At 32.5% G+C, this 25988-nt stretch overlaps 1 protein-coding gene across 3 annotated transcripts in view; it reads right to left on the minus strand.

Moving 5' to 3' along the window:
* The window catches only part of LOC101890066 (E3 ubiquitin-protein ligase MIB2-like), a 305563-nt gene that overhangs the window by 244006 nt on the left and 35569 nt on the right, over positions 1 to 25988 (minus strand). For all 3 annotated transcript variants that reach the window (XM_059128312.1, XM_059128314.1, XM_059128313.1), the window contains exon 3: positions 21082 to 21150. In XM_059128312.1, coding sequence (XP_058984295.1) covers positions 21082 to 21148 — 67 coding nt within the window. In that variant the 5' untranslated portion in view covers positions 21149 to 21150. The remainder of the gene's footprint in view (positions 1 to 21081; positions 21151 to 25988) is intronic.

Genomic DNA, 25988 nt, shown 5'->3' on the forward strand with positions numbered 1-25988 from the left:
ATACGCTTTGAGTTCCTTGCCGTACTTGCATTCTTCCCGATTCCGGTTCTTTTCACTTTGATAAAAGTGAAATGACCAAATGCCAACCTTTTGATTCGGGTTCGGTTTTAAATCTCCTCTCTCGATGTCTACTGTGAGAAATAGAAAACAACGGCTCGGTTGGGTTGTTGATTCAAATCTCATTTTATTGATAAGTATGTTTACTTAAACTAATACTTACTTAATCTAAACGCAGCCATATCTCATATATTCAAACATGGAATAGGCAATATCGTATGGATGCACGTCCTTTCATTTAAGTGGACTCCTACTGAGCATATCGATAGCCGCGTGTGTGGGTCATAAATTGTATTATTGTACACAGTATCATACGCACCATCACAAAAGACCAATGAATGAAAACATGCAGGTTTTATGGCGGCTGGGCAATAAATATTTTTTTTAACATTGGTTTCACTTGTTTGAAATAATTTCCTTAATTATAAAACTTACAATTTATTTATTTCTTTTAATTTTTCATCTGACAGAATTCGTTTCCCAAATTAGATGTTAAAACAATTAAAGTTGTATGAAAACAGATGTTTTAAAACTGCAACTAACAAAATATTTCTTTATAGACATCATGACATAATTAGAGAAGGTAGAACAAAGCTACACCCTAATTTTTTTCTTTTTGTGCCCTTATTCTGTCGAAACATATACACATTTTGTGAATGTGTGTGTATTGCTTTGAATAAAAAAATGCAAAAACTTAAAATTATGTCAAATTTGGTTGCAAAATAAATTCAAATTTTCGACGAAATGGGTAACAACAATTTTGTACAATTTTGTGATAAAACTGTATTGTCCTACTATTTTAGATTCAATCTTGTGGAATAACCCCTAAATTCCATCCTTGTTTCGCGGGTTTTTTTCCAATATAAGCATTTTGTTAAAAAAATAAATAAAAATAAACATGCAAATTGTTGCGCATTTAAAAGTCTATATGACACTAGTCTATTTTCTAGTTTCTTTGAAGTTGAGCAACTTTTCTTATTGAGCCATGATAGAGAGGAAAAGAAACACTTGCAATATTTTTATTGTCTAATGTTTTCGTCAGACAATAGATGACCGACGACATGACGCAAATGCATAAGAAAAAATAAAGAAATAATGTTTTCCGACATCGCGAAAAAAATTACGGAAAACCGCGTAGAAAAGCAAATTTATTTGAAAATCGTACAAAAGTGCCAGCTCTGCTATATTATAGCACAATGCTAAGTCTCGATACCATGACAACATATTTTTTTTTTACTACCAAACGCCATCTATTGTCATTGAGCAAAGGCATATCTATATTAATAAGAGTGGTCCGAAAAGGTCAGAGTTCTTGGAAACTCGTACTAGAATTATACGAAAAGTATTAAAATATACTAAAAGGTACCTCTTTGTATTTGAGGAAGAAGTAGAGCAGTACTATTACATTTGGAATGAGGGAATGATGGAGTGTATGATACATTTACAAAGGTTTTTTTGAAATTCACACTATAAGTGTACGAAAAGTACTAAAATGTACTATAATTGGTACCATTTCGTATCATGTGAACGGTTAGAGCTAAACATTTGAAACGTGGAATGCGAATCAAGGTGGAAGATAGAGTAGGCGTAAGAAGCTAGTTTTGGTTGTGTGTACTCATGTATTCGAAAAGTACTAAATGGAACTAAAGTTAGTACAAGTTGAATTTAAAGGAACGGATGGAGTTAGAAACCTAAAATTTGAAATTAACATTACCGGCGGAGTGTAGGATTGGGATATGGAGGAAGCTTTCGAATTTGTACTTATGTTCACGAAAAATACTAAATGGTACCAAATTTGATACAATTTCGATTTGGGTGAAATGATAGGGCTGGAATTCTGAAATTGAAAAATAAGATTTCTATTAGATTGTGATGTAGGTTGTTATGGATATTTGTACTTATGTGCACTAAATGCTAACAAATCGAAAATGTGGTGCACCAATAAAACTGGAATTCTGAAATTTGGAATTAAAGTCACTCATGGAGTAAAGGATAAATGTTCCAAAGGGTTATGTGAATGCGTAGAGATAAGAATTCTGTATGAGAATCAGGGTTGGAAAGTATGTTTGATGTATGAAGGTGGTTTTAGAAATGTGACTGATCGTGAATTAACGGCCAGACGAAACGTCTGAAGCTAGAATCTTAAAATTTTGCACCAGTCTTGGTGCGTAAGTGTGTGACAAGGCTAGGTTTTTGGAAATTCGTCCTAAAAAATTTGGAAATGTACTTAAAATTTAATACTTTTTATTGAATAAACGGAATGAGAATTCTGAAAATTTGGAGAAAGAGTTACTGTCGAAGTGCAGTGTAGATGTACCAATGGGTTTTTGAAAATTAGAACTTTAAGAAGGTGAACGGATGAGACGGGAAATATCAAATTTTGGGAATGAGAACCACAAGTGCACGAACAAATTAAGTAGTACTATATGTAATACAAATTGGTTTAGAGGAACAACTAGTGCTTGAAATCTGAAACTTGTTGTTAGATTTGCTGGTCATGTGAATTATAATTGTACGAAAAGTATAAAAATGTACTAAATTGGGTATTGGGTAAATTGACAGCGCTGTAATCGTCATATTTGATATTGAGTTCTGTATTGGTATATTAGTATGTGTTGGGAATAGACACAACCCGATAGACGACGACATCGACATAGACCTTATCGATCTCGATAATTAAAACCAATCGATGTCGTCACATCTATAAGACCGGCACTCTTCTTGAAGTTTATTGAAGTGAAATTTTGTGAAGATCGCCAGATCAAAAATTGTGAATTATATTGAATAAAATTGACCGACTATGTCATTTTAAGTTGAATTAATAGTTAAAAGTGCTCTTTCTTTTGTGCAGACAACAAACGTAAGTATCGCCAGAATTCTTTTATGTTTGTTGTAGTTTGCTAAATAAAATTGTTGTTCGTCTTTGTGCAACAATAAATTTCGGTTCAAAATCTACTCAGTAGAATTTGAACCACAACAAGTCCGTACATGATCCTTCGAGTACACATAAATAATTTTGAATAAAAATAAATAATAAGATAATAAAAGTTAAATAAAATAAAAAATAAACAAATCATAAAAATATATTAAAAACATTAAAAAAAAAATAAAATTAAACTTTTACTGAGAACGAGTTAAAAAGCAGTAAGTTCGGCCGGGTCGAACCTTGAATACCCTCCACCATTTGGAACAAATTTGGAAATTTTCAAAAAAGTAAATCCTTAAAAAAATCTGTTGAATTTTTAAAAATACGGAATGTTGCCATTATATTTGCCATAAAAATACCGAATATAGCCATTATATTTGGGTCTATACGACGTGGGCCTACATTCTTTGTCATAAGCCATTACCATATTTGGAATGATGGAGTGTATGATACATTTACAAAGGTTTTTTTGAAATTCACACTATAAGCGTACGAAAAGTACTAAAATGTACTATAATTGGTACCATTTCGTATCATGTGAACGGTTAGAGCTAAACATTTGAAACGTGGAATGCGAATCAAGGTTGAAGATAGAGTAGACGTAAGAAGCTAGTTTTGGTTGTGTGTACTCATGTATTCGAAAAGTACTAAATGGAACTAAAGTTAGTACAAGTTGAATTTAAAGGAACGGATGGAGTTAGAAACCTAAAATTTGAAATTAACATTACCGGCGGAGTGTAGGATTGGGATATGGAGGAAGCTTTCGAATTTGTACTTATGTTCACGAAAAATACTAAATGGTACCAAATTTGATACAATTTCGATTTGGGTGAAATGATAGGGCTGGAATTCTGAAATTGAAAAATAAGATTTCTATTAGATTGTGATGTAGGTTGTTATGGATATTTGTACTTATGTGCACTAAATGCTAACAAATCGAAAATGTGGTGCACCAATAAAACTGGAATTCTGAAATTTGGAATTAAAGTCACTCATGGAGTAAAGGATAAATGTTCCAAAGGGTTATGTGAATGCGTAGAGATAAGAATTCTGTATGAGAATCGGGGTTGGAAAGTATGTTTGATGTATGAAGGTGGTTTTAGAAATGTGACTGATCGTGAATTAACGGCCAGACGAAACGTCTGAAGCTAGAATCTTAAAATTTTGCACCAGTCTTGGTGCGTAAGTGTGTGACAAGGCTAGGTTTTTGGAAATTCGTCCTAAAAAATTAGGAAATGTACTTAAAATTTAATACTTTTTATTGAATAAACGGAATGAGAATTCTGAAAATTTGGAGAAAGAGTTACTGTCGAAGTGCAGTGTAGATGTACCAATGGGTTTTTGAAAATTAGAACTTTAAGAAGGTGAACGGATGAGACGGGAAATATCAAATTTTGTATTGGGGCTTGTGATAGAAAGGTAATTTCGGGAATGAGAACCACAAGTGCACGAACAAATTAAGTAGTACTATATGTAATACAAATTGTTTTAGAGGAACAACTAGTGCTTGAAATCTGAAACTTGTTGTTAGATTTGCTGGTCATGTGAATTATAATTGCACGAAAAGTACAAAAATGTACTAAATTGGGTATTGGGTAAATTGACAGCGCTGTAATCGTCATATTTGATATTGAGTTCTGTATTGGTATATTAGTATGTGTTGGGAATAGACCCAACCCGATAGACGACGACATCGACATAGACCTTATCGATCTCGATAATTAAAACCAATCGATGTCGTCACATCTATAAGACCGGCACTCTTCTTGAAGTTTATTGAAGTGAAATTTTGTGAAGATCGCCAGATCAAAAATTGTGAATTATATTGAATAAAATTGACCGACTATGTCATTTTAAGTTGAATTAATAGTTAAAAGTGCTCTTTCTTTTGTGCAGACAACAAACGTAAGTATCGCCAGAATTCTTTTATGTTTGTTGTAGTTTGCTAAATAAAATTGTTGTTCGTCTTTGTGCAACAATAAATTTCGGTTCAAAATCTACTCAGTAGAATTTGAACCACAACAAGTCCGTACATGATCCTTCGAGTACACATAAATAATTTTGAATAAAAATAAATAATAAGATAATAAAAGTTAAATAAAATAAAAAATTAACAAATCATAAAAATATATTAAAAACATTTTAAAAAAATAAAATTAAACTTTTACTGAGAACGAGTTAAAAAGCAGTAAGTTCGGCCGGGCCGAACCTTGAATACCCTCCACCATTTGGAACAAATTTGGAAATTTTCAAAAAATTAAATCCTTAAAAAAATCTGTTGAATTTTTAAAAATACGGAATATAGCCATTATATTTGCCATAAAAATACCGAATATAGCCATTATATTTGGGTCTATACGACGTGGGCCTACATTCTTTGTCATAAGCCATTACCATATTTAAATTCGAAACTTGAAATAAACGGTGAAGCTAAACTCATCAAAATATGGTATATAGGGAGGTACCGTTATATCGGAGCTGTGCGAAAACCTGGACCAACATAAACCATTTTCTGTCACAGGCTGCATCCAGTATGAACTTCAAATACGACAACTCAAACAATTTCGGTGGGTATTGTACCTAAAATCGGCAAAATACCAAATAAAATAATAATAAAAAATAACAAATAACAATAAATAAACCTCATATAAATACACATAAAAAATAAATAGAAAAACAAAATGGATTCAACAATTTGTGCTAAGTTTGAATACGAAGCCGACAGCCTTTTAATATGTGCATTTAATTGGGAAATACTCCCGGATTCTTTAATAGAAACCAAATCAGAATCCATTGATGAAGATTGGCTCAATGCAGTGCATTTGAATGTGTATATTTAGCAGAAATAGAGGAAGAAGAAGAGGCTTATAAATTAGAAACCAGAAAAATGTTTGAGTCCCTCAGGGACAAATACCAAATTTCAAAAGCTAAATTATTAGAGATTTTGAAGAAATGAAAACAATGTCAAAATAATACCGCCAGAGGCGATTTTACAAATCCGTCACTGTTTCATAGCTCAGCTGTGTTTCCTACGGACACAACCTTTGACATGTCGGAGACATGTTTCCGGCCATATATGGAAATCTTCCCAGACTCACCTGCGCACAAAGGGTGAGGCTGGTATAATAGTTGATCGGTACCCGTTATCTGATCAGAATTATTCGTTGGCATGGGAAGCATTATCAGTGCGATACGAAAATGTGAGAGTACTGGTAGATAATCAATTAAAGATTTTGTTCAATCTTTCGGCAGCAAATACTGAGTCTAGCAGAGATATAAAAAGAATTCAATCAACAGTTAACGACTGTCTAGCTATATTAAAAGCACATAAGGTGCAAGTAGATCAATGGGATCCTATTTTGATATATTTGTGTTCAACTAAGCTTCCGGTTGAAACTTTGACTCTTTGGGAACAATGGTCACATATGGAAGATTTTCTAAAAAACAGACATAGAGTCCTAGAGAGAATAGACAGTCTAAGAAATATAGCAGCTTCAACTGTCTTTAATGATGAATTTCAAGCGCATCAAAATGCGCAATCGACACAATCAAATAGATGTGTCATGTGTAATAGAAATCATATTTTAAAGAATTGTTCAAGATTTAATAGTATGAGTGTAAATCAGAGAATTGAATTTGCAAGAGAAAAAGGGTTGTGCAACAATTGTCGCATATATGGACACATTTCTCAGGAGTGCGTTAGTGCACATAGGTGTATGTTTTGCAAAAAGATACACTACACTAAACTGCATTTACCAAATAACATTCAAGAGAGAATTACACAGCCAACATTGGTAGCAAGAGAAAGTCAAAACACTTACCGTTCTGAAAATGGACGCCTAACAAATGCTCTAGTTACCACAGAGAATATTGTAGAAGAAATGCCATGTTCGTCCAATTCTGTAGCTCAAACTTCTAATGTGGAAACACAACACAACGTTATGCTGCCTACAGCTCTAGTAAAAGTAAAATATTCTGGGGAAATATTTACAGTTAGAACTCTCATTGACTCTGCTTCCAAACGAACATTTGTTACTCAAAAAATAAATAAACAAATTGGCATATTAACTGAAAAAGCTAGTTTCAAGATTAGTGGACTGAGTGGAACAGTCGTGGCTAATTCTAATAAAAAATGTGTTCAGAAATAAATAAAATTGAATTTGAAACAGAAACAATATAAACAATTAAAATTTCAGATTTGGGAAGTATTAAGGATTTGAAGTTAGCAGATCCAGGCTTCATGATTTCTGCTCAAATTGATATGCTTATAGGAAGCGATGTTATCCCATACATAATCCCAGAGGGAGTTAAAAAGAACATATTGGGCAACATGAAAGCTCAAAATTCGATATACGGTTGGTATGGGCCAATATCTGCCAATGAAATTTGTTTAGCGTCTATAGAAATAAAAAAATCCTGAAGATGACGTTAGTTCATTATTGAGAAGGTTTTGGAAACAAGAAGAAATAAGTGAAGTGCCCATTTCCACGAAATCTGACGAATATTGTGAGAAATTTTACGCCAACACGACATACCGTCGATCAGATGGAAGATTCGTTGTAAAATTACCTTTCAAAGAAGAATTTTTCTAAAAAATGTACTTAGATTCGTCCAGATTCAAAGAAACAATATGAACATATGGAAGTAAAGTTAAGCAAGAATATAGACCTCGAGGAATCATATAATGAAGTATTAAATGAATATTTGTCATTGGGTCATATGAAACCCACCGAATCGAGAGAAATATGTACTGATGGGAAACATTTTTCATATTATTTACCGCATCATGCAGTCTTTCGCCCAGAAAGTTCTAGTACTAAAGTGAGAGCGGTGTTTAATGGAGAATTTTATTTAGAAAAGAAGGTCAGAGTGATATTAAAGATTGTGAATTGTGTACTATTATGAATTGATGTGTACTATTGTGAATTGTGTACTATTACCTTTGGTATAAACTAATTGTTGCAATTGGCGGAAGAGTCAAGAGATAAATGCTCAATTGCATCGAAAATAATTAAAAGTTAGATATATGTTGATGATGTATTGACTGGAGGTCATTCTCTTGCCTCAGCTTTGGAAGCGGAAAAACAATTAATTTGTGTTTTGAATTTGGCTGGATTTCCGTTAAAGAAGATAACGGCAAATCATCCGACCCTTCTTTCTAACGTCCGATCAGAAGATTTGCTAAATGAAGAATTAAAGATATGAGTTCAACAAAGACATTAGGTACTCGTTGGAATGCCTTAACTGACTCATTTTCTTATAGTATGAAGTCACTAGAGGTGACCGATAACTAAAAGGAAAATCTTTTCCATTTCGAAATTATTTGACCCAGCAGGGCGGTTAACGCCTTTAATTATACAGGCAAAAATTTTGGTCTTAGTTAGAAGGTGTTAATTCTATTCAAATACCAAGATGGATTAATTATTGCCTAGGGGGCAATATACAATTTCATGGATTTTGTGACGCTTCTGAGAAAACGTAGTCTGCACACAGAATCAAAGTCATCAGTAAACTTGTTAATAGCGCAAAGTAAAGCTGCTCCATTAAAAAGGGTAAGCTTGCCAAGATTAGAGCTTTGTGGTGCCGTATTGCTCTCATCTCTGGTGAAGTACACCTAAGTCTGTTTTTACACGATCTTTTTGTACACGGTTTTGATATAACACGGTTTGAAAATTGAATATTTTTAATTTTTTACACGATTTTATTCCATTTAGCACGATTTGAATTTGATGTACTTAAATTCTTTTTGTCAAATTTAATTTTTGCGCAGTATGTTCGTATCACAAAAAAGTGTGAATAAATAAAGGTAAGCCAAAAAATATTTTGTATTTATACAGTTATTTATGTTTTTTAATTTTGTTAAATATCTTATGTATTTTTTACACGGCTTCTTCTGGAACCAATCTACCGTGTAAAAACAGACTTAGGTGTATGTTGTTTCCAAATTAGATGTGAAAAAATATTCTGTCCACATGTGGACAGATTCAACAATTGTATTGGCATGGTTGCAAAAACATCCATCCACATGGAATACTTATGTTGCAAATAGAACCGAACCTATATATTCAAAAATATCGAAAATGTAACTTGGAGACACGTTTCTTCGAAATGTAATCCCGCAGACTTTGGAACAAGAGGTTAGAGTTAAGTAAATGTTCGCTATGGTGGAATGACCCAACCTGGTCATTAAATCCTGGTAGTAATTGGCCAGAATCGAATATGGTTTCGAAACATCCACGAGAAAAGCGAAATATTGAAGTACATTGTGCACCAATTATTGAGAAAAATGATTATAAAGAATTGATTAAAAAATTTTCTTCTTATAACAAAACATTGTGGATTATAGAATATATGTATCGTATGAAGAATAAACGAAAAGAAAATTAATATTCAGAGGTAGGAAGTGGAAAGCCTCTGTCTCAAGATGAGTTCTAGTAAGAATGGCACAAAGGGTTAATTATCCACAAGAATATAATGATTTAAATTATTCAAAAATTGTATCACGAAAAAGTCCGCTACGTGCATTGAATCCATTTTTAGATGATAATGGGGTAATGAGAGTTAATGGACGTCTAGCCAATACAAATGTTTCTAATGACGAATGATTTCCAATAATATTACCAAGTTCATCTCATTTATGTAATATATTCTTGGAATTTATCCACAAAACATTAATGCATGCTGATGTAAGACTTATGATGTCCACGCTTCAAAGGCAATTTTACAGTCCAATATTAAGAAGAACCGTTAAAAAATTGATACACAATTGTGTGATTTGTGCAAGGTACAAGCTAAAGGTGAAATCACAGAAAATGGCGGCATTGCCTTTAGAAAGAACTTCTCTTTCGCTTCCCTTAACTTATGTTGGAACAGACTTTGCAGGTCCATTTCAGATTAAAAGTGGCAATTTGAGAAATTCACCGTATCAAAAGTCTTATGTATGTATATTTGTATGTTTTTCGACAAAAGCAATACATCTTGAAGCGTGTTCGTCACTATCTACAGAAGCGTTTCTTGCAACATTTACACGTTTCATAGGTAGAAGAGGTATACCTAGATGCTTAATGTCAGATAATGGAACCAATTTTGTGGGTGCCAGTCGTGGTCTTTCGAGTGAATATCAAGAATTCACAAAAAAAAATCATCCAAAGAAATTTCAGAAAAATATATTGTTAATGGCTTCGAGTGGAAGTTTATTCCACCTAGCGCTCCACATATGGGAAGCAGGTGTTAAAAGTTTTAAGACACAATTCAAAAAGGTTATGTCTGAAAGGAAATTCAATTTTGAGGAATTTTCCACTATTTTAGTGAGAATAGAGAGTGTTTTGAACTCTAGGCCCTTAACACCAGTGTCAGAGGATCCAGAAGATTTAGAGGCTTTAACCCCGGCACATTTCCTAAGAGGTTGCCCATTTTTATTCGCTCCGGAAATGCTTATTGACGATTTATAGCTGATAAATCGTTGGGAAAAAATAAAAGCCCTACATCATAGGAACTCCATAAAAGATAAAAATGGCAATATCCTAAACGAAATATTTAAGAGAATGACTTGTTACTAGTCAAGGATGAACTGCTACCTCCGAATGACTGAAAAATGGGACGTGTGGTAAAAGAGCACGAAGGGCATGATGAACACGTAAGAGTAGTTGATGTAAAAACTACAAGAGGTATCATATCTCGTCCAATTGTGAAGTTATTTGTACTCCCAGTCAGTGGTTGTCAGTAGAAATGTAATACATGAGCATGTGTGTCAAAACCGTTATTAAATGCCTAACATGTAATGCTTTGAATGACTCTATTTTTTTTATATCCTTTCTTCCAATATATTTCTTGCAGTTACATAATCATGAATATGGGCCAAGATGAAGTCTGTCAGGTTTGCTACGACATTCATCACCTGAGGAACTGTCCCGCATTTAAAGTGATGACAGTAGAGCAAAGGGAGAGTGTGGTATTGGCCCGCAGGGACTGCAAGAAGTGCCTCGGACGAAACCACGTAGCTAGATTTTGTTCCTGGCCAGGGACATGTCGTATGTGTGGTTCTCGCCACAATACGATGCTGCATCGTCCTGTAGTAGCAGGTCTAACTGGCAAAGAGCGCAGCAAAACCAACAGCAACAACAAATTCTAGCACAGCTTCAAATAAGGAACGGGCGGACTATCACAGGGACTACACTAAGGCAAAAAAAAAAAAAAAAAAAAAAAAAACACGAAAGCAAAACCAGACTAAAAAATCAAACATCAATAAACAGCAGCGACAAAATCGAACAATAAACAGAAGCGACAAAAGACAAAGCAAAATAAAGAACAAAGCCGACATGCCACCCAACAGACCGTATAAAAACCCGAAGAAAAGCCTTTAATGCGTGCTTGAAAAAATAGCAACGGCATTAACTGTTGCACCAGTGCAAGGGGCCCGGCATGTTGGGAATAGACCCAACCCGATAGACGACGACATCGACATGGACCTTATCGATCTCGATGTCGTCACATCTCTTCTTGAAGTTTATCGAAGTGAAACTTTGTAAAGATCGCCAGAATTAAAAATTGACCGACTGCGTCATTTTAAGTTGAATTAATAATTAAAAGTGTTTTTTCTTTTGTGCAGACAACAACTCAGTAGATTTTGAACCACAACAAGTCCATACGACGGTATTGGAACTTGTACAGTATGAGATATGGAGGTGGTTTTACAAATGTGTAGCATAATTGTACGAAAACTAGTAAATGGTTCAAAATTGAGCATTGGGTAAGGTGATAGAGTTAAATTCTGAAATAAAATACAAAGGCTTACCTCAAACTATTGGAACGAATCTATAGTTTTGAGTTGGATTTTTCCCTGACGAAGAAGCGGGCTTTTGCTAACAATATAGTAAGGTGGGACATTTCATTGTTGCTTTGATTCAATAGATGTCATTGGTAGTAAAACAAATATGTTAAGTCACAATATCGTGACATAGCATTATGTTAAAATCTAACAGAGCTCACACTTTTATAGAATTTTCGAAGATTTTTATCCATTCAAAGTACAAGGAAGTGTTCAGGAATCGGTTTTTGAGAGCATATATATAACTTTTCTCCGCGGTTTGCCGCCATTTTTCGGCGATTTGGAATAACACATTTCTGTAATATTTCCAATGCATTTTTGGCATATCGTAATATTGCCTAATGGAGGCCATATGCATTTTGTTCTTTCTTTATAGTTTTATGTCCTTGTTTTGAGTTAACAATGTTGGGTTGGTCTCTCGGCAAAGTTTATAATTAAATTTATAATTAATGGACATCTTTTCTGATGGCAACGAATATGTCTGAAATGGCAACCGTGGCAGATATGACCCAGAGATTATCTTTTGCCGTTCTATCAGTTCTTCAAATAAGATAAAAGATAATCTCTTTGTTAACTCAAAACAAGGACATAAAACTATAAAGAAAGAACAAAATGCATATGGCCTCCATTAGGCAATATTACGATATGCCAAAAATGCATTGGAAATATTACAGAAATGTGTTATTCCAAATCGCCGAAAAATGGCGGCAAACCGCGGAGAAAAGTAATATATATGCTCTCAAAAACCGATTCCTGAACACTTCCTTGTACTTTGAATGGATAAAAATCTTCGAAAATTCTATAAAAGTGTGAGCTCTGTTAGATTTTAACATAATGCTATGTCACGATATTGTGACTTAACATATTTGTTTTACTACCAATGACATCTATTGAATCAAAGCAACAATGAAATGTCCCACCTTACTATATTGTTAGCAAAAGCCCGCTTCTTCGTCAGGGAAAAATCCAACTCAAAACTATAGATTCGTTCCAATAGTTTGAGGTAAGCCTTTGTATTTTATTTCAGAATTTAACTCTATCACCTTACCCAATGCTCAATTTTGAACCATTTACTAGTTTTCGTACAATTATGCTACACATTTGTAAAACCACCTCCATATCTCATACTGTACAAGTTCCAATACCGTCGTATGGACTTGTTGTGGTTCAAAATCTACTGAGTTGTTGTCTGCACAAAAGAAAAAGCACTTTTAATTATTAATTCAACTTAAAATGACGCAGTCGGTCAATTTTTAATTCTGGCGATCTTTACAAAGTTTCACTTCGATAAACTTCAAGAAGAGATGTGACGACATCGAGATCGATAAGGTCCATGTCGATGTCGTCGTCTATCGGGTTGGGTCCATTCCCAACATGCCGGGCCCCTTGCACTGGTGCAACAGTTAATGCCGTTGCTATTTTTTCAAGCACGCATTAAAGGCTTTTCTTCGGGTTTTTATACGGTCTGTTGGGTGGCATGTCGGCTTTGTTCTTTATTTTGCTTTGTCTTTTGTCGCTTCTGTTTATTGTTCGATTTTGTCGCTGCTGTTTATTGATGTTTGATTTTTTAGTCTGGTTTTGCTTTCGTGTTTTTTTTTTTTTTTTTGTTGCCTTAGTGTAGTCCCTGTGATAGTCCGCCCGTTCCTTATTTGAAGCTGTGCTAGAATTTGTTGTTGCTGTTGGTTTTGCTGCGCTCTTTGCCAGTTAGACCTGCTACTACAGGACGATGCAGCATCGTATTGTGGCGAGAACCACACATACGACATGTCCCTGGCCAGGAACAAAATCTAGCTACGTGGTTTCGTCCGAGGCACTTCTTGCAGTCCCTGCGGGCCAATACCACACTCTCCCTTTGCTCTACTGTCATCACTTTAAATGCGGGACAGTTCCTCAGGTGATGAATGTCGTAGCAAACCTGACAGACTTCATCTTGGCCCATATTCATGATTATGTAACTGCAAGAAATATATTGGAAGAAAGGATATAAAAAAAATAGAGTCATTCAAAGCATTACATGTTAGGCATTTAATAACGGTTTTGACACACATGCTCATGTATTACATTTCTACTGACAACCACTGACTGGGAGTACAAATAACTTCACAATTGGACGAGATATGATACCTCTTGTAGTTTTTACATCAACTACTCTTACGTGTTCATCATGCCCTTCATGCTCTTTTACCACACGTCCCATTTTTCAGTCATTCGGAGGTAGCAGTTCATCCTTGACTAGTAACAAGTCATTCTCTTAAATATTTCGTTTAGAATATTGCAATTTTTATCTTTTATGGAGTTCCTATGATGTAGGGCTTTTATTTTTTCCCAACGATTTATCAGCGATAAATCGTCAATAAGCATTTCCGGAGCGAATAAAAATGGGCAACCTCTTAGGAAATGTGCCGGGGTTAAAGCCTCTAAATCTTCTGGATCCTCTGACACTGGTGTTAAGGGCCTAGAGTTCAAAACACTCTCTATTCTCACTAAAATAGTGGAAAATTCCTCAAAATTGAATTTCCTTTCAGACATAACCTTTTTGAATTGTGTCTTAAAACTTTTAACACCTGCTTCCCATATGTGGAGCGCTAGGTGGAATAAACTTCCACTCGAAGCCATTAACAATATATTTTTCTGAAATTTCTTTGGATGATTTTTTTTGTGAATTCTTGATATTCACTCGAAAGACCACGACTGGCACCCACAAAATTGGTTCCATTATCTGACATTAAGCATCTAGGTATACCTCTTCTACCTATGAAACGTGTAAATGTTGCAAGAAACGCTTCTGTAGATAGTGACGAACACGCTTCAAGATGTATTGCTTTTGTCGAAAAACATACAAATATACATACATAAGACTTTTGATACGGTGAATTTCTCAAATTGCCACTTTTAATCTGAAATGGACCTGCAAAGTCTGTTCCAACATAAGTTAAGGGAAGCGAAAGAGAAGTTCTTTCTAAAGGCAATGCCGCCATTTTCTGTGATTTCACCTTTAGCTTGTACCTTGCACAAATCACACAATTGTGTATCAATTTTTTAACGGTTCTTCTTAATATTGGACTGTAAAATTGCCTTTGAAGCGTGGACATCATAAGTCTTACATCAGCATGCATTAATGTTTTGTGGATAAATTCCAAGAATATATTACATAAATGAGATGAACTTGGTAATATTATTGGAAATCATTCGTCATTAGAAACATTTGTATTGGCTAGACGTCCATTAACTCTCATTACCCCATTATCATCTAAAAATGGATTCAATGCACGTAGCGGACTTTTTCGTGATACAATTTTTGAATAATTTAAATCATTATATTCTTGTGGATAATTAACCCTTTGTGCCATTCTTACTAGAACTCATCTTGAGACAGAGGCTTTCCACTTCCTACCTCTGAATATTAATTTTCTTTTCGTTTATTCTTCATACGATACATATATTCTATAATCCACAATGTTTTGTTATAAGAAGAAAATTTTTTAATCAATTCTTTATAATCATTTTTCTCAATAATTGGTGCACAATGTACTTCAATATTTCGCTTTTCTCGTGGATGTTTCGAAACCATATTCGATTCTGGCCAATTACTACCAGGATTTAATGACCAGGTTGGGTCATTCCACCATAGCGAACATTTACTTAACTCTAACCTCTTGTTCCAAAGTCTGCGGGATTACATTTCGAAGAAACGTGTCTCCAAGTTACATTTTCGATATTTTTGAATATATAGGTTCGGTTCTATTTGCAACATAAGTATTCCATGTGGATGGATGTTTTTGCAACCATGCCAATACAATTGTTGAATCTGTCCACATGTGGACAGAATATTTTTTCACATCTAATTTGGAAACAACATACACCTAAGTCTGTTTTTACACGGTAGATTGGTTCCAGAAGAAGCCGTGTAAAAAATACATAAGATATTTAACAAAATTAAAAAACATAAATAACTGTATAAATACAAAATATTTTTTGGCTTACCTTTATTTATTCATACTTTTTTGTGATACGAACATACTGCGCAAAAATTAAATTTGACAAAAAGAATTTAAGTACATCAAATTTCAAATCGTGCTAAATGGAATAAAATCGTGTAAAAAATTAAAAATATTCAATTTTCAAACCGTGTTATATCAAAACCGTGTACAAAAAGATCGTGTAAAAACAGACTTAGGTGTACTTCACCAGAGATGAGAGCAATACGGCACCACAAAGCTCTAATCTTGGCAAGCTTACCCTTTTTAATGGAGCAGCTTTACTTTGCGCTATTAACAAGTTTACTGATGACTTTGATTCTGTGTGCACACTACGTTTTCTCAGAAGCGTCACAAAATCCATGAAATTGTATATTGCCCCCTAGGCAATAATTAATCCATCTTGGTATTTGAATAGAATTAACACCTTCTAACTAAGACCAAAATTTTTGCCTGTATAATTAAAGGCGTTAACCGCCCTGCTGGGTCAAATAATTTCGAAATGGAAAAGATTTTCCTTTTAGTTATCGGTCACCTCTAGTGACTTCATACTATAAGAAAATGAGTCAGTTAAGTCATTCCAACGAATACCTAATGTCTTTGTTGAACTCATATCTTTAATTCTTCATTTAGCAGATCTTCTGATCGGACGTTAGAAAGAAGGGTCGGATGAGTTGCCGTTATCTTCTTTAACGGAAATCCAGCCAAATTCAAAACACAAATTAATTGTTTTTCCGCTTCCAAAGCTGAGGCAAGAGAATGACCTCCAGTCAATACATCATCAACATATATCTAACTTTTAATTATTTTCGATGCAATTGAGCATTTATCTCTTGACTCTTCCGCCAATTGCAACAATTAACACATTTCTGTAATATTTCCAATGCATTTTTGGCATATCGTAATATTGCCTAATGGAGGCCATATGCATTTTGTTCTTTCTTTATAGTTTTATGTCCTTGTTTTGAGTTAACAAAGCAGATATGACCCAGAGATTATCTTTTGCCGTTCTATCAGTTCTTCAAATAGTATATATATATATATATATATATATATATATATATATATATATATATATATATATATATATATATATATATATATATATATATATATATATATATATATATATATATATACTCGTCCTCGTAGTTCGGTAATCTCAAACCTACTCAACTTAATCCCAAAGATTCCTGACTACAGCTCATCAAAGTAGCGGAACTTTTAAACTTTGAGTTAGAGCCGGAACTACATTAACAGAACAAATCCTTAAAACAACATCACCAGATGCAGCAGTAATCTATTGTATCAGCGGATTAATTTTCATTCAGTTAAAAACCACTTGAGGAGAATGCTTGCTACTCTTACTTTTATGTATGTAATGTATGTATGTATTTATGCATCTGTATATGTATGTATTAGTTTTTTCCTAGTCTTCACAACTCAAACATAAATCCCATTAAACCTATATAATCTTGATCAGCTTTGTAGTAAATTGTTAAAAAATGGGTGGCTCAGAATCTTAAATAGACAGACCAATTGCCAATGTAGTAAATGACATTGTGCTTAAGGTTGAGCGTCCTACTATTTATTTTATAATAATTATTGTAACTATCATTAAAATTATATCAGGGTTGCTTCAGGGTTGGCTGAGTAAAATTTACATTTGGTTTATGTTCTGGTTCGTATATATTCAAGCAATAAAATTTATTTAAGTTGCTAATAATTAAACTTTGGAGTAATTCTTTATTCCGAAACAAAACGAAACGAGACGAGACTTTCATTTCTTTGATTGTTGCCCTAACCATGTTAAAATCCAGTACTCCACATGGCTGGATAAAAATACTCCCATGGACCAGAACACACAAATAAATATAAATATATATAAATATATATATATATATATATATATATATATATATATATATATATATATATATATATATATATATATATATATTTAAATGAAATTAACCCCAATTTAGAGGACAATGAGGAGGATAATGAATCTTTAAGCAAGTCACTAAACAGGTTACTTTAAGGACAGGAAGAGCCAACAGCTAAAATGCCTCAATCAGCAACAGAATTTTCAAGTTTGGCCACAAGATCCATACCATATCTAATCAGCTCAGGAGTAACAATAGAGGATATAATTAAGACTCTAAAAAAACGCTTCCAATGAACGGGTCAAACTTGTCATGGAAGCCGGTACTTTTTCAAACTTAAATGATTCGATAAGTAAATTCATAAACACAAGTACTGAAGTTAGTACAAATGCTTCAAGTATAATGTATATATGTAACCACGGACGTGCTTATAGTAAAAACTATCAAAGAGGGACTGGTCGTAATAACGGTGGCAACAATGACGGTAATTACAGCTGGAATGGTCAACAAGTCAAACTATTCCAACAAACACGGTAAAAGAAACCGAGGAAATAGCCACGGTAAGAGGTGTACTAACACCCTGGGAAACGACCGAGTTTATGCGAAATAAATAAGGTGATAGGCGTGCATTTCCGTAGTAGTGAAGTGTGTTAGGCTTATAAATTGTAGCGACGTAAAAGGTACACTGTTGAAGCAAAGATAGTGCTAGATATTTTCGTTGTGTAAAAAGAGACATGATAGGTACGTAGTGAAAGATTCTGTCGATCTATCTCTCCATATATTAACGCAACAGACATGTAGTTTAAAGTGACTAGTTTATTCGTTTATTTTTTGAGTGCACATATATTTCGTCAAAATGAATTTTGTTTAATTCATTCAACATCAAAGGATGTTGAGCGAGTATATTGTATCGCTTTATTTAGAACTGGAATAAATTGCTATGTTTTGTGTAACTAAATGTACCAAATTAGGTAGTTCCTTTACAGAAACAAGAAAGGAATATTTAGATAACGAAAAGGAAATCCGCCGTATGAAAAAATTTACATACTCGGATTGCATAGACACCTTGGGAGTGCGGTATGCGACTAAAAATATCGAGAGAGTTCTAAACGGCATAGGTGTTTTTGTGCCCATTGAAATTCCACGTTTAGATATCGATTATTTAGCTGAGGTGAACAGCTGTAGTTCTTCGGAACAGTATGGGAGAAATGCCCTACTGCTCCATCCACAGCCGCCAGATATTGAAATAACGGTAAACTTTATGGATGCAGCATTTGATTTTTGGGAGGAGGTTAGAAGAGGTATTTTCTCAAGAATAGAAAACATCGATAGGAACTTTCAAACATTATCGTCACAATACGTGCGGTATTTAAATGTAGTTGGAAAACAAGATGACTACATAAGTTATTAACATTTTCTTAGATTTTGTTACCGCATAGTGAGAAGTGGGAACAATACAAGAATAGCACCTAATAAGGTGAACATGACGTATGTTGATAGTGTTTCAGGTAGTTTAGGGACTCATCAAAAGGTAGTTGAGGACTTAGAAGCTATCAAATGAAAAAATGAAAACGTTCGCGTTGATGCTCCGCGAGTCGAAGAAAAAATAAAGCGTAAAATTAAAATTGAAGAAGGGCTGCCAACAAGGAATATGCAGGAACACAAGAATCCTGTATTTGCTCCACCTGACGAAGAAGAAAGTGAAACCCCGGCCAAGGATTGTAGTAGCGATGGATATAAAGAGAAGATTGATAACTTCCGTCTGGAACGCCTGGGATGGTTCAGAAGTCGTGTTGAACATAACAACATGGGTATAAATAACGACGTATCCATGCAGAAGATGTGTCATTGAATTATGACAAGGATTTAAAAAATATCACAGGTATCTGGTCATCTGGTTGGTGGATGTCATGGGTGCAATTACCTAGTTTCAAGTAGCATACTTCGGAGATTATTATTACGTTAGAAATTAATTATAAAATAAGATATAACTTTAGCACAGTTTTATTCAATTCTTAATATTAAGAAAATGATGTTTATTTTATATAATTTAAAAAAATAGAATCGATCGATCTAATTTGTTAACAGATTAGGATCATTAAAGGCCGGGAGTATGTTTAGTTTTGAAGAAACTGTACATGTTATAAAAATATTTTGTGTGTTGAATGTACTTCTTTAAATTCTTATCTGATTTTTATTTGTCTTTTCCGAAGAATGTAAATTAGTTAATTAAAGAAAACACTTAATATGCATGTGTTTTCCATATGCTAGGTTTATGGTCGGTAAAAAATAATGTAATAAATGTCACGGCCATAAATAGAAGATAAGAAAGGGTCGATCACAAATTAGGTACGTTTCGTTTTCTCCCACAACGTAATGTGTGCGTGGGGTGCATTAGATATTTAACGCACAGCGTGCATTAGTAAATAAAATGCATGTGTAAATGTATTAGATGTAAGGTTTAGTGTTAAGAAAATGTTTTTAAATAAATTGAGTTCTCTTCCAGCCACGGAACGAAAAACATCATTTCGCGGCGTTTTCCTTTTCTTTTTCTAGTTACACCGCTTTGTGACGAGGTTAGAAGTCGACCTCATCATTTTGTGACCCCGACGTTAAAGTATCGCGTGTAGTTAGTTTTCCCAAACCAAACCAATTTCTTCTTGGAGTGACAATATGAAATATAAGTCTGGTCACTGTGGGATTTCCGGATGGGTTTCCTTTATCAAATAAGGTGGTCAAGAAGAACTTTCGATGCTAATTCCTAAAATTGACACAACAAAGTTGCATCCTTGTTTTTTTCTTCAGAGATATATGTTACTTCTTTTAAAAACGCATACTTTTAAAAAATATAAATAAAATATTTATCAATACATAAAAAATTCAAACTTTACACGTAACTACTGAGCTATAAGTCTAGCAATGGCTAGAACCGGCTAAAATAGTTTAAATTTAACATCAATTTGACAAGGACATAGTTTTATAAGAAGAAAATTATCAAGAATTACGACTCAAGAACTAATTGTAATCATGGCTTTTCATGTTTTTGTGAGGCAAATTTTGAAAAATTATAGAATGCTTATTACTACTATGTGATTTCATGTTTTACAGTTATAAAATAAAAACAGGGACTTTTTCCTTTGATTATACTGCTTATGATTTTGATAACTTGTGATTTCAACTCTATATCATCCAGAATAAGTATATATAGAGAAGAATAAATTAAAGAGTATTTTCAAAAACGTTCGAATCCGCAAACAAAATTTATAGTATTGCCGCAAAATGGAGAGTATATAAAACAGCAGACAGAATTCACCAAGATAATGGTTATTGAGAAACATATACATTAAATGCATTAATTACATTAATTTATATGTAAAAAAGTGTAAACCAAAATATTCAACTATTTACCTTGATTTTGCCAAATCCAGTTTGGTCCTCTAACTACCCTAATCCCTGGTGGAATGGCTGCACGCATTTCTGAAAAAAGATAGACCAAGGGTTATAGTAAATCTTAAAGCATTTTTTTCAATTCTAAATTAAATCTAAATCTATCAATTTTATTGATTATTATTATTATTATTATTATTATTATTATTATTATTATTATTATTATTATTATTATTATTATTATTATTATTATTATTATTATTATTATTATTATTATTATTATTATTATTATTATTATTATTATTATTATTATTATTATTATTATTATTATTATTATTATTATTATTATTATTATTATTATTATTATTATTATTATTATTATTATTATTATTATTATTATTATTATTATTATTATTATTATTATTATTATTATTATTATTATTATTATTATTATTATTATTATTATTATTATTATTATTATTATTATTATTATTATTATTATTATTATTATTATTATTATTATTATTATTATTATTATTATTATATTATTATTATTATTATTATTATTATTATTATTATTATTATTATTATTATTATTATTATTATTATTATTATTATTATTATTATTATTATTATTATTATTATTATTATTATTATTATTATTATTATTATTATTATTATTATTATTATTATTATTATTATTATTATATTATTATTATTATTATATTATTATTAGTATTATTATTATTATTATTAGTATTATTATTATTATTATTATTATTATTAGTATTATTATGATTATTATTATTATCCTATTTATTATTATCCTATTATTATTATTATCCTATTATTATTATTATCCTATTATTATTATTATCCTATTATTATTATTATCCTATTATTATTAGTATCCTATTATTATTATTATCCTATTATTATTATTATTCTATTATTATAATTATCCTATTATTATTATTATCCTATTATTATTATTAATCCTATTATTATTATTATCCTATTATTATTATTATCCTATTATTATTATTATCCTATTATTATTATTATCCTATTATTATTATTATCCTATTATTATTATTATCCTATTATTATTATTATCCTATTATTATTATTATCCTATTATTATTATTATCTTATTATTATTATCTATTATTATTATTATTATTATTATTATTATTATCCTATTATTATTATTATCCTATTATTATTATTATCTATTATTATTATTATCCTATTATTATTATTATCCTATTATTATTATTATCCTATTATTATTATTATCCTATTAGTTATTATTATCCTATTATTATTATTATCCTATTATTATTATTATCTATTATTATTATTATCCTATTATTATTATTATCCTATTATTATTATTATCCTATTATTATTATTATCCTATTATTATTATCCTATTATTATTATTATCCTATTATTATTATTATCTATTATTATTATTATCCTATTATTATTATTATCCTATTATTATTATTATCCTATTATTATATTATCCTATTATTATTATTATCCTATTATTATTATTATCCTATTATTATGATTATCCTATTATTATTATTATCCTATTATTATTATCTATTCTATTATTATTATCCTATTATTATTATCCTATTATTATTATAATCCTATTATTATTATATCCTATTATTATTAGTACCTATTATTATTATTATCCTATTATTATTATTACCTATTATTATTATTATCCTATTATTATTATTATCCTATTATTATTATTATCCTATTATTATTAGTATCCTATTATTATATTATCCTATTATTATGTATTCCTATTATTATTATTATCCTATTATTATTATTATCCTATTATTATGTATTATCCTATTATTATTCTTATCCTATGATTATTATTGATCCTATTATTATATTATCCTATTATTATTATTATCCTATTATTATTATTATCCTATTATTATTATTATCCTATTATTAGTTTATCCTATTATTATTATTATCCTATTATTATTATTATCCTATTATTATTATTATCCTATTATTATTATTATCCTATTATATTATTTATCCTATTATTAGTTATTATCCTATTATTATTATTATCCTATTATTATTATTATCCTATTATTATTATTATCCTATTATTATTATTATCCTATTATTATTATTATCCTATGATTATTATTATCCTATTATTATTATTATCCTATTATTATTATTAATTATTCTCCGATTATTAGTATTATCCTATTATTATTATTATCCTATTATTATTATTATCCTATATGATTATTATCCTATTATTATTTTATCCTATTATTATTATTATCCTATTATTATTATTATCCTATTATTATTATATCCTATTATTATTATTAGCCTATTATTAGTATTATCCTATTATTATTATTATCCTATTAGTATTATTATCCTATTATTAGTATTATCCTATTATTATTATTATCCTATTATTATTAGTATCCTATTATTATGAGTATCCTAGTATTATTATTATCCTATTATTATTATTATCCTATTATTATATTATCCTATTATTATATTATCCTATGTTATTATTCCTAGTGCTTAAGCTCAAAGCTACTAGGTGGGTCAGTAGGTGCGGATAACTGAACGGCCTCCAGATATGTAGGTTAGCTGCGAATAAAATAAGCAGTCCCAGACCATTGAGCGGTGAAGGCCGAGGATAGGTTATAAAAAGACATTAACGTCCGATGAAGCCTCTCACGACATGGCGAATGGAAGCCGCCATCTAATTATGCAGCCACCCACAGGGGGTGCTTTTAACGATAAAGTAAATCGGAGAGTGATGCCTCCGTGGTCCCTCAATCAAGACGTCGACCTGGCTATGTAAATGGTATACGATACGAATACATTATGAAACTGATTGCCTCTGGCTGGCACACATGCCATTCTGTTACCTCAGTAAGTGGGAGTGAAATCCCGCCGAAATGGCTTTCAGGCTAATGACGTGCGTGTCTTCCGTCCCACTAAAACCCTGGCAAGGACTTAGAAAACGCTCTTTATTTCGTCGCCATTCAATTGGCCTTGCAGGTTCAGTTGATAACATCTTGATTAGTGCTCGACCCGGCTCTGAACATAAGTGCCCATAAAGCCTTGTGTCAACCCTTGCGAGGACCTCACTGCTTGCAAAGGCACCCTCGGGGTCACTAAGGAGCAACTGCATTACGCATAAGGATAACGGCTCTGAGTTGGGACCCAACAACAAAAAATGATGACAACAGAAACCCCAAAATCCACGGAAGATACAGTAAGCGCCTTTCGAATCAGCTCAAGGACAAAACGCACACCAGTAAATTCACCGATAGTAGCTGTAGAAGCTGAAGAAGCTGTGCTAATAAACGGTAAAACTCCACAGTCAACAGCAGTAGCAGAAACACTTATAGCTCCGGCTATGCACTCTCCCAAACAAGAGTACATACTGCAAATGAGAGCATCAGAGGAGGAAGCTTTAGAAAATGCGAGAAGCAATAAATAAACAGCGGAACATTAGTAGAGACGTACAAACTGGAGTCTCTGAATTAGACGAGTTACTGGACGTAATTGCCGATTACAGAAGGAACTGGAAAGCAGCAGAGAAAGAGAGACAAGCAAACAATCTTCCAAGAATAGAGCAAATGATGTGTTTGCCGCCGCAAACGCCTCAGGCTTCTCAATATAAGAGAAGTGCGCCAAGTCCAGTCGAAACTAACCCGGAAAAAAGGCATAAGAAGAAGGCTGTAGATACTTCCAAGAATGTTATACCGATCCGAACACAAGCGGAAGATGACGCAAAATGGAAAATCGTAAGCAAGAATCGGAAGAAGAAGGCTAAGAATAGACCCGATGCGGTAATTATTAAGCCAAGCTCTGGGCACAGTTACTCAGACGTTCTTAAAAATATCAGGCAAAATGTCAGACCTGAAGAAACAGAAGTAGCTATACGATCCATTAGCAAAACCAAAACAGGGGCAATACTTTTGGTCATGGCAAAAGGTGGACAACATGAAAAGTTCTGTGAGGCCATTAAAGTCACCCTTAAGGAAGCAGCTTCAGTAGAGGAAAGAAAGCCTAAGGCCACCATCGAAATACAAGACCTAGACACCTTGACGACTACAGAGGAGGTACAACTTGCGGTACATGATGCTACAAAAGCTGCAATCGCAGACATTGGGGTACACCTTACAGCTCCAAATTATCGGGAACAAAAAAGAGCTTTCGTGACGTTACCCGTAATGGAAGCCAACAGAATCCTGGAAACAAAACGGTTGAAGGTTGGAATGACAAGCTGCATAGTGAAGTACAGAGAAGAAACTAAACGCTGTTACAGATGTTTTGGTACCGGACACAAGCAGTATGAATGCAAAGGGCCTGACAGAAAGGGTATGGATCTGTGCATCCGCTGCGGAGAAAAGGGGCACAAACTTAAACAGTGCAAAAACAAACCAAAATGTTGCATATGCGTCGAACAAAAGAAAAATAACTTAGAGCATCTTCCTGGATCCCGGAGCTGTCCCTCAAGTAAACAGCAGTAGCTATGAAAATCCTACAGCTTAATATGCATCGAGGAAAAATCGCTGACGCTATCCTTCCGCAAATAATTAGAGAGCAGGAAGCAGAAATCATGATTATCAGTGAACAGTACTCACCAAAAACATGCGGGTTGTGGTTCGAGGATGAATCAAAGACAGCTGCCATATGGATTACCGATAAGAAGACCATGAGCCCAAGAAACGAAGGAAAAGGAAATGGTTACGTCTGGACACAGTTCGTCGATGTAACAATTATAAGCTGCTACCTTACGCCCAGTGACTGTATAGAGGAATTTCAATCGAAACTTAACGCGATAGAAGATACTGCCAGGAACATCGATGGGTTCATTATTATAGCAGGAG

Source organism: Musca domestica, unplaced genomic scaffold (assembly GCF_030504385.1).
Source record: "Musca domestica strain aabys unplaced genomic scaffold, Musca_domestica.polishedcontigs.V.1.1 5, whole genome shotgun sequence".
Classification (NCBI taxonomy): Eukaryota; Metazoa; Arthropoda; class Insecta; order Diptera; family Muscidae; genus Musca; species Musca domestica.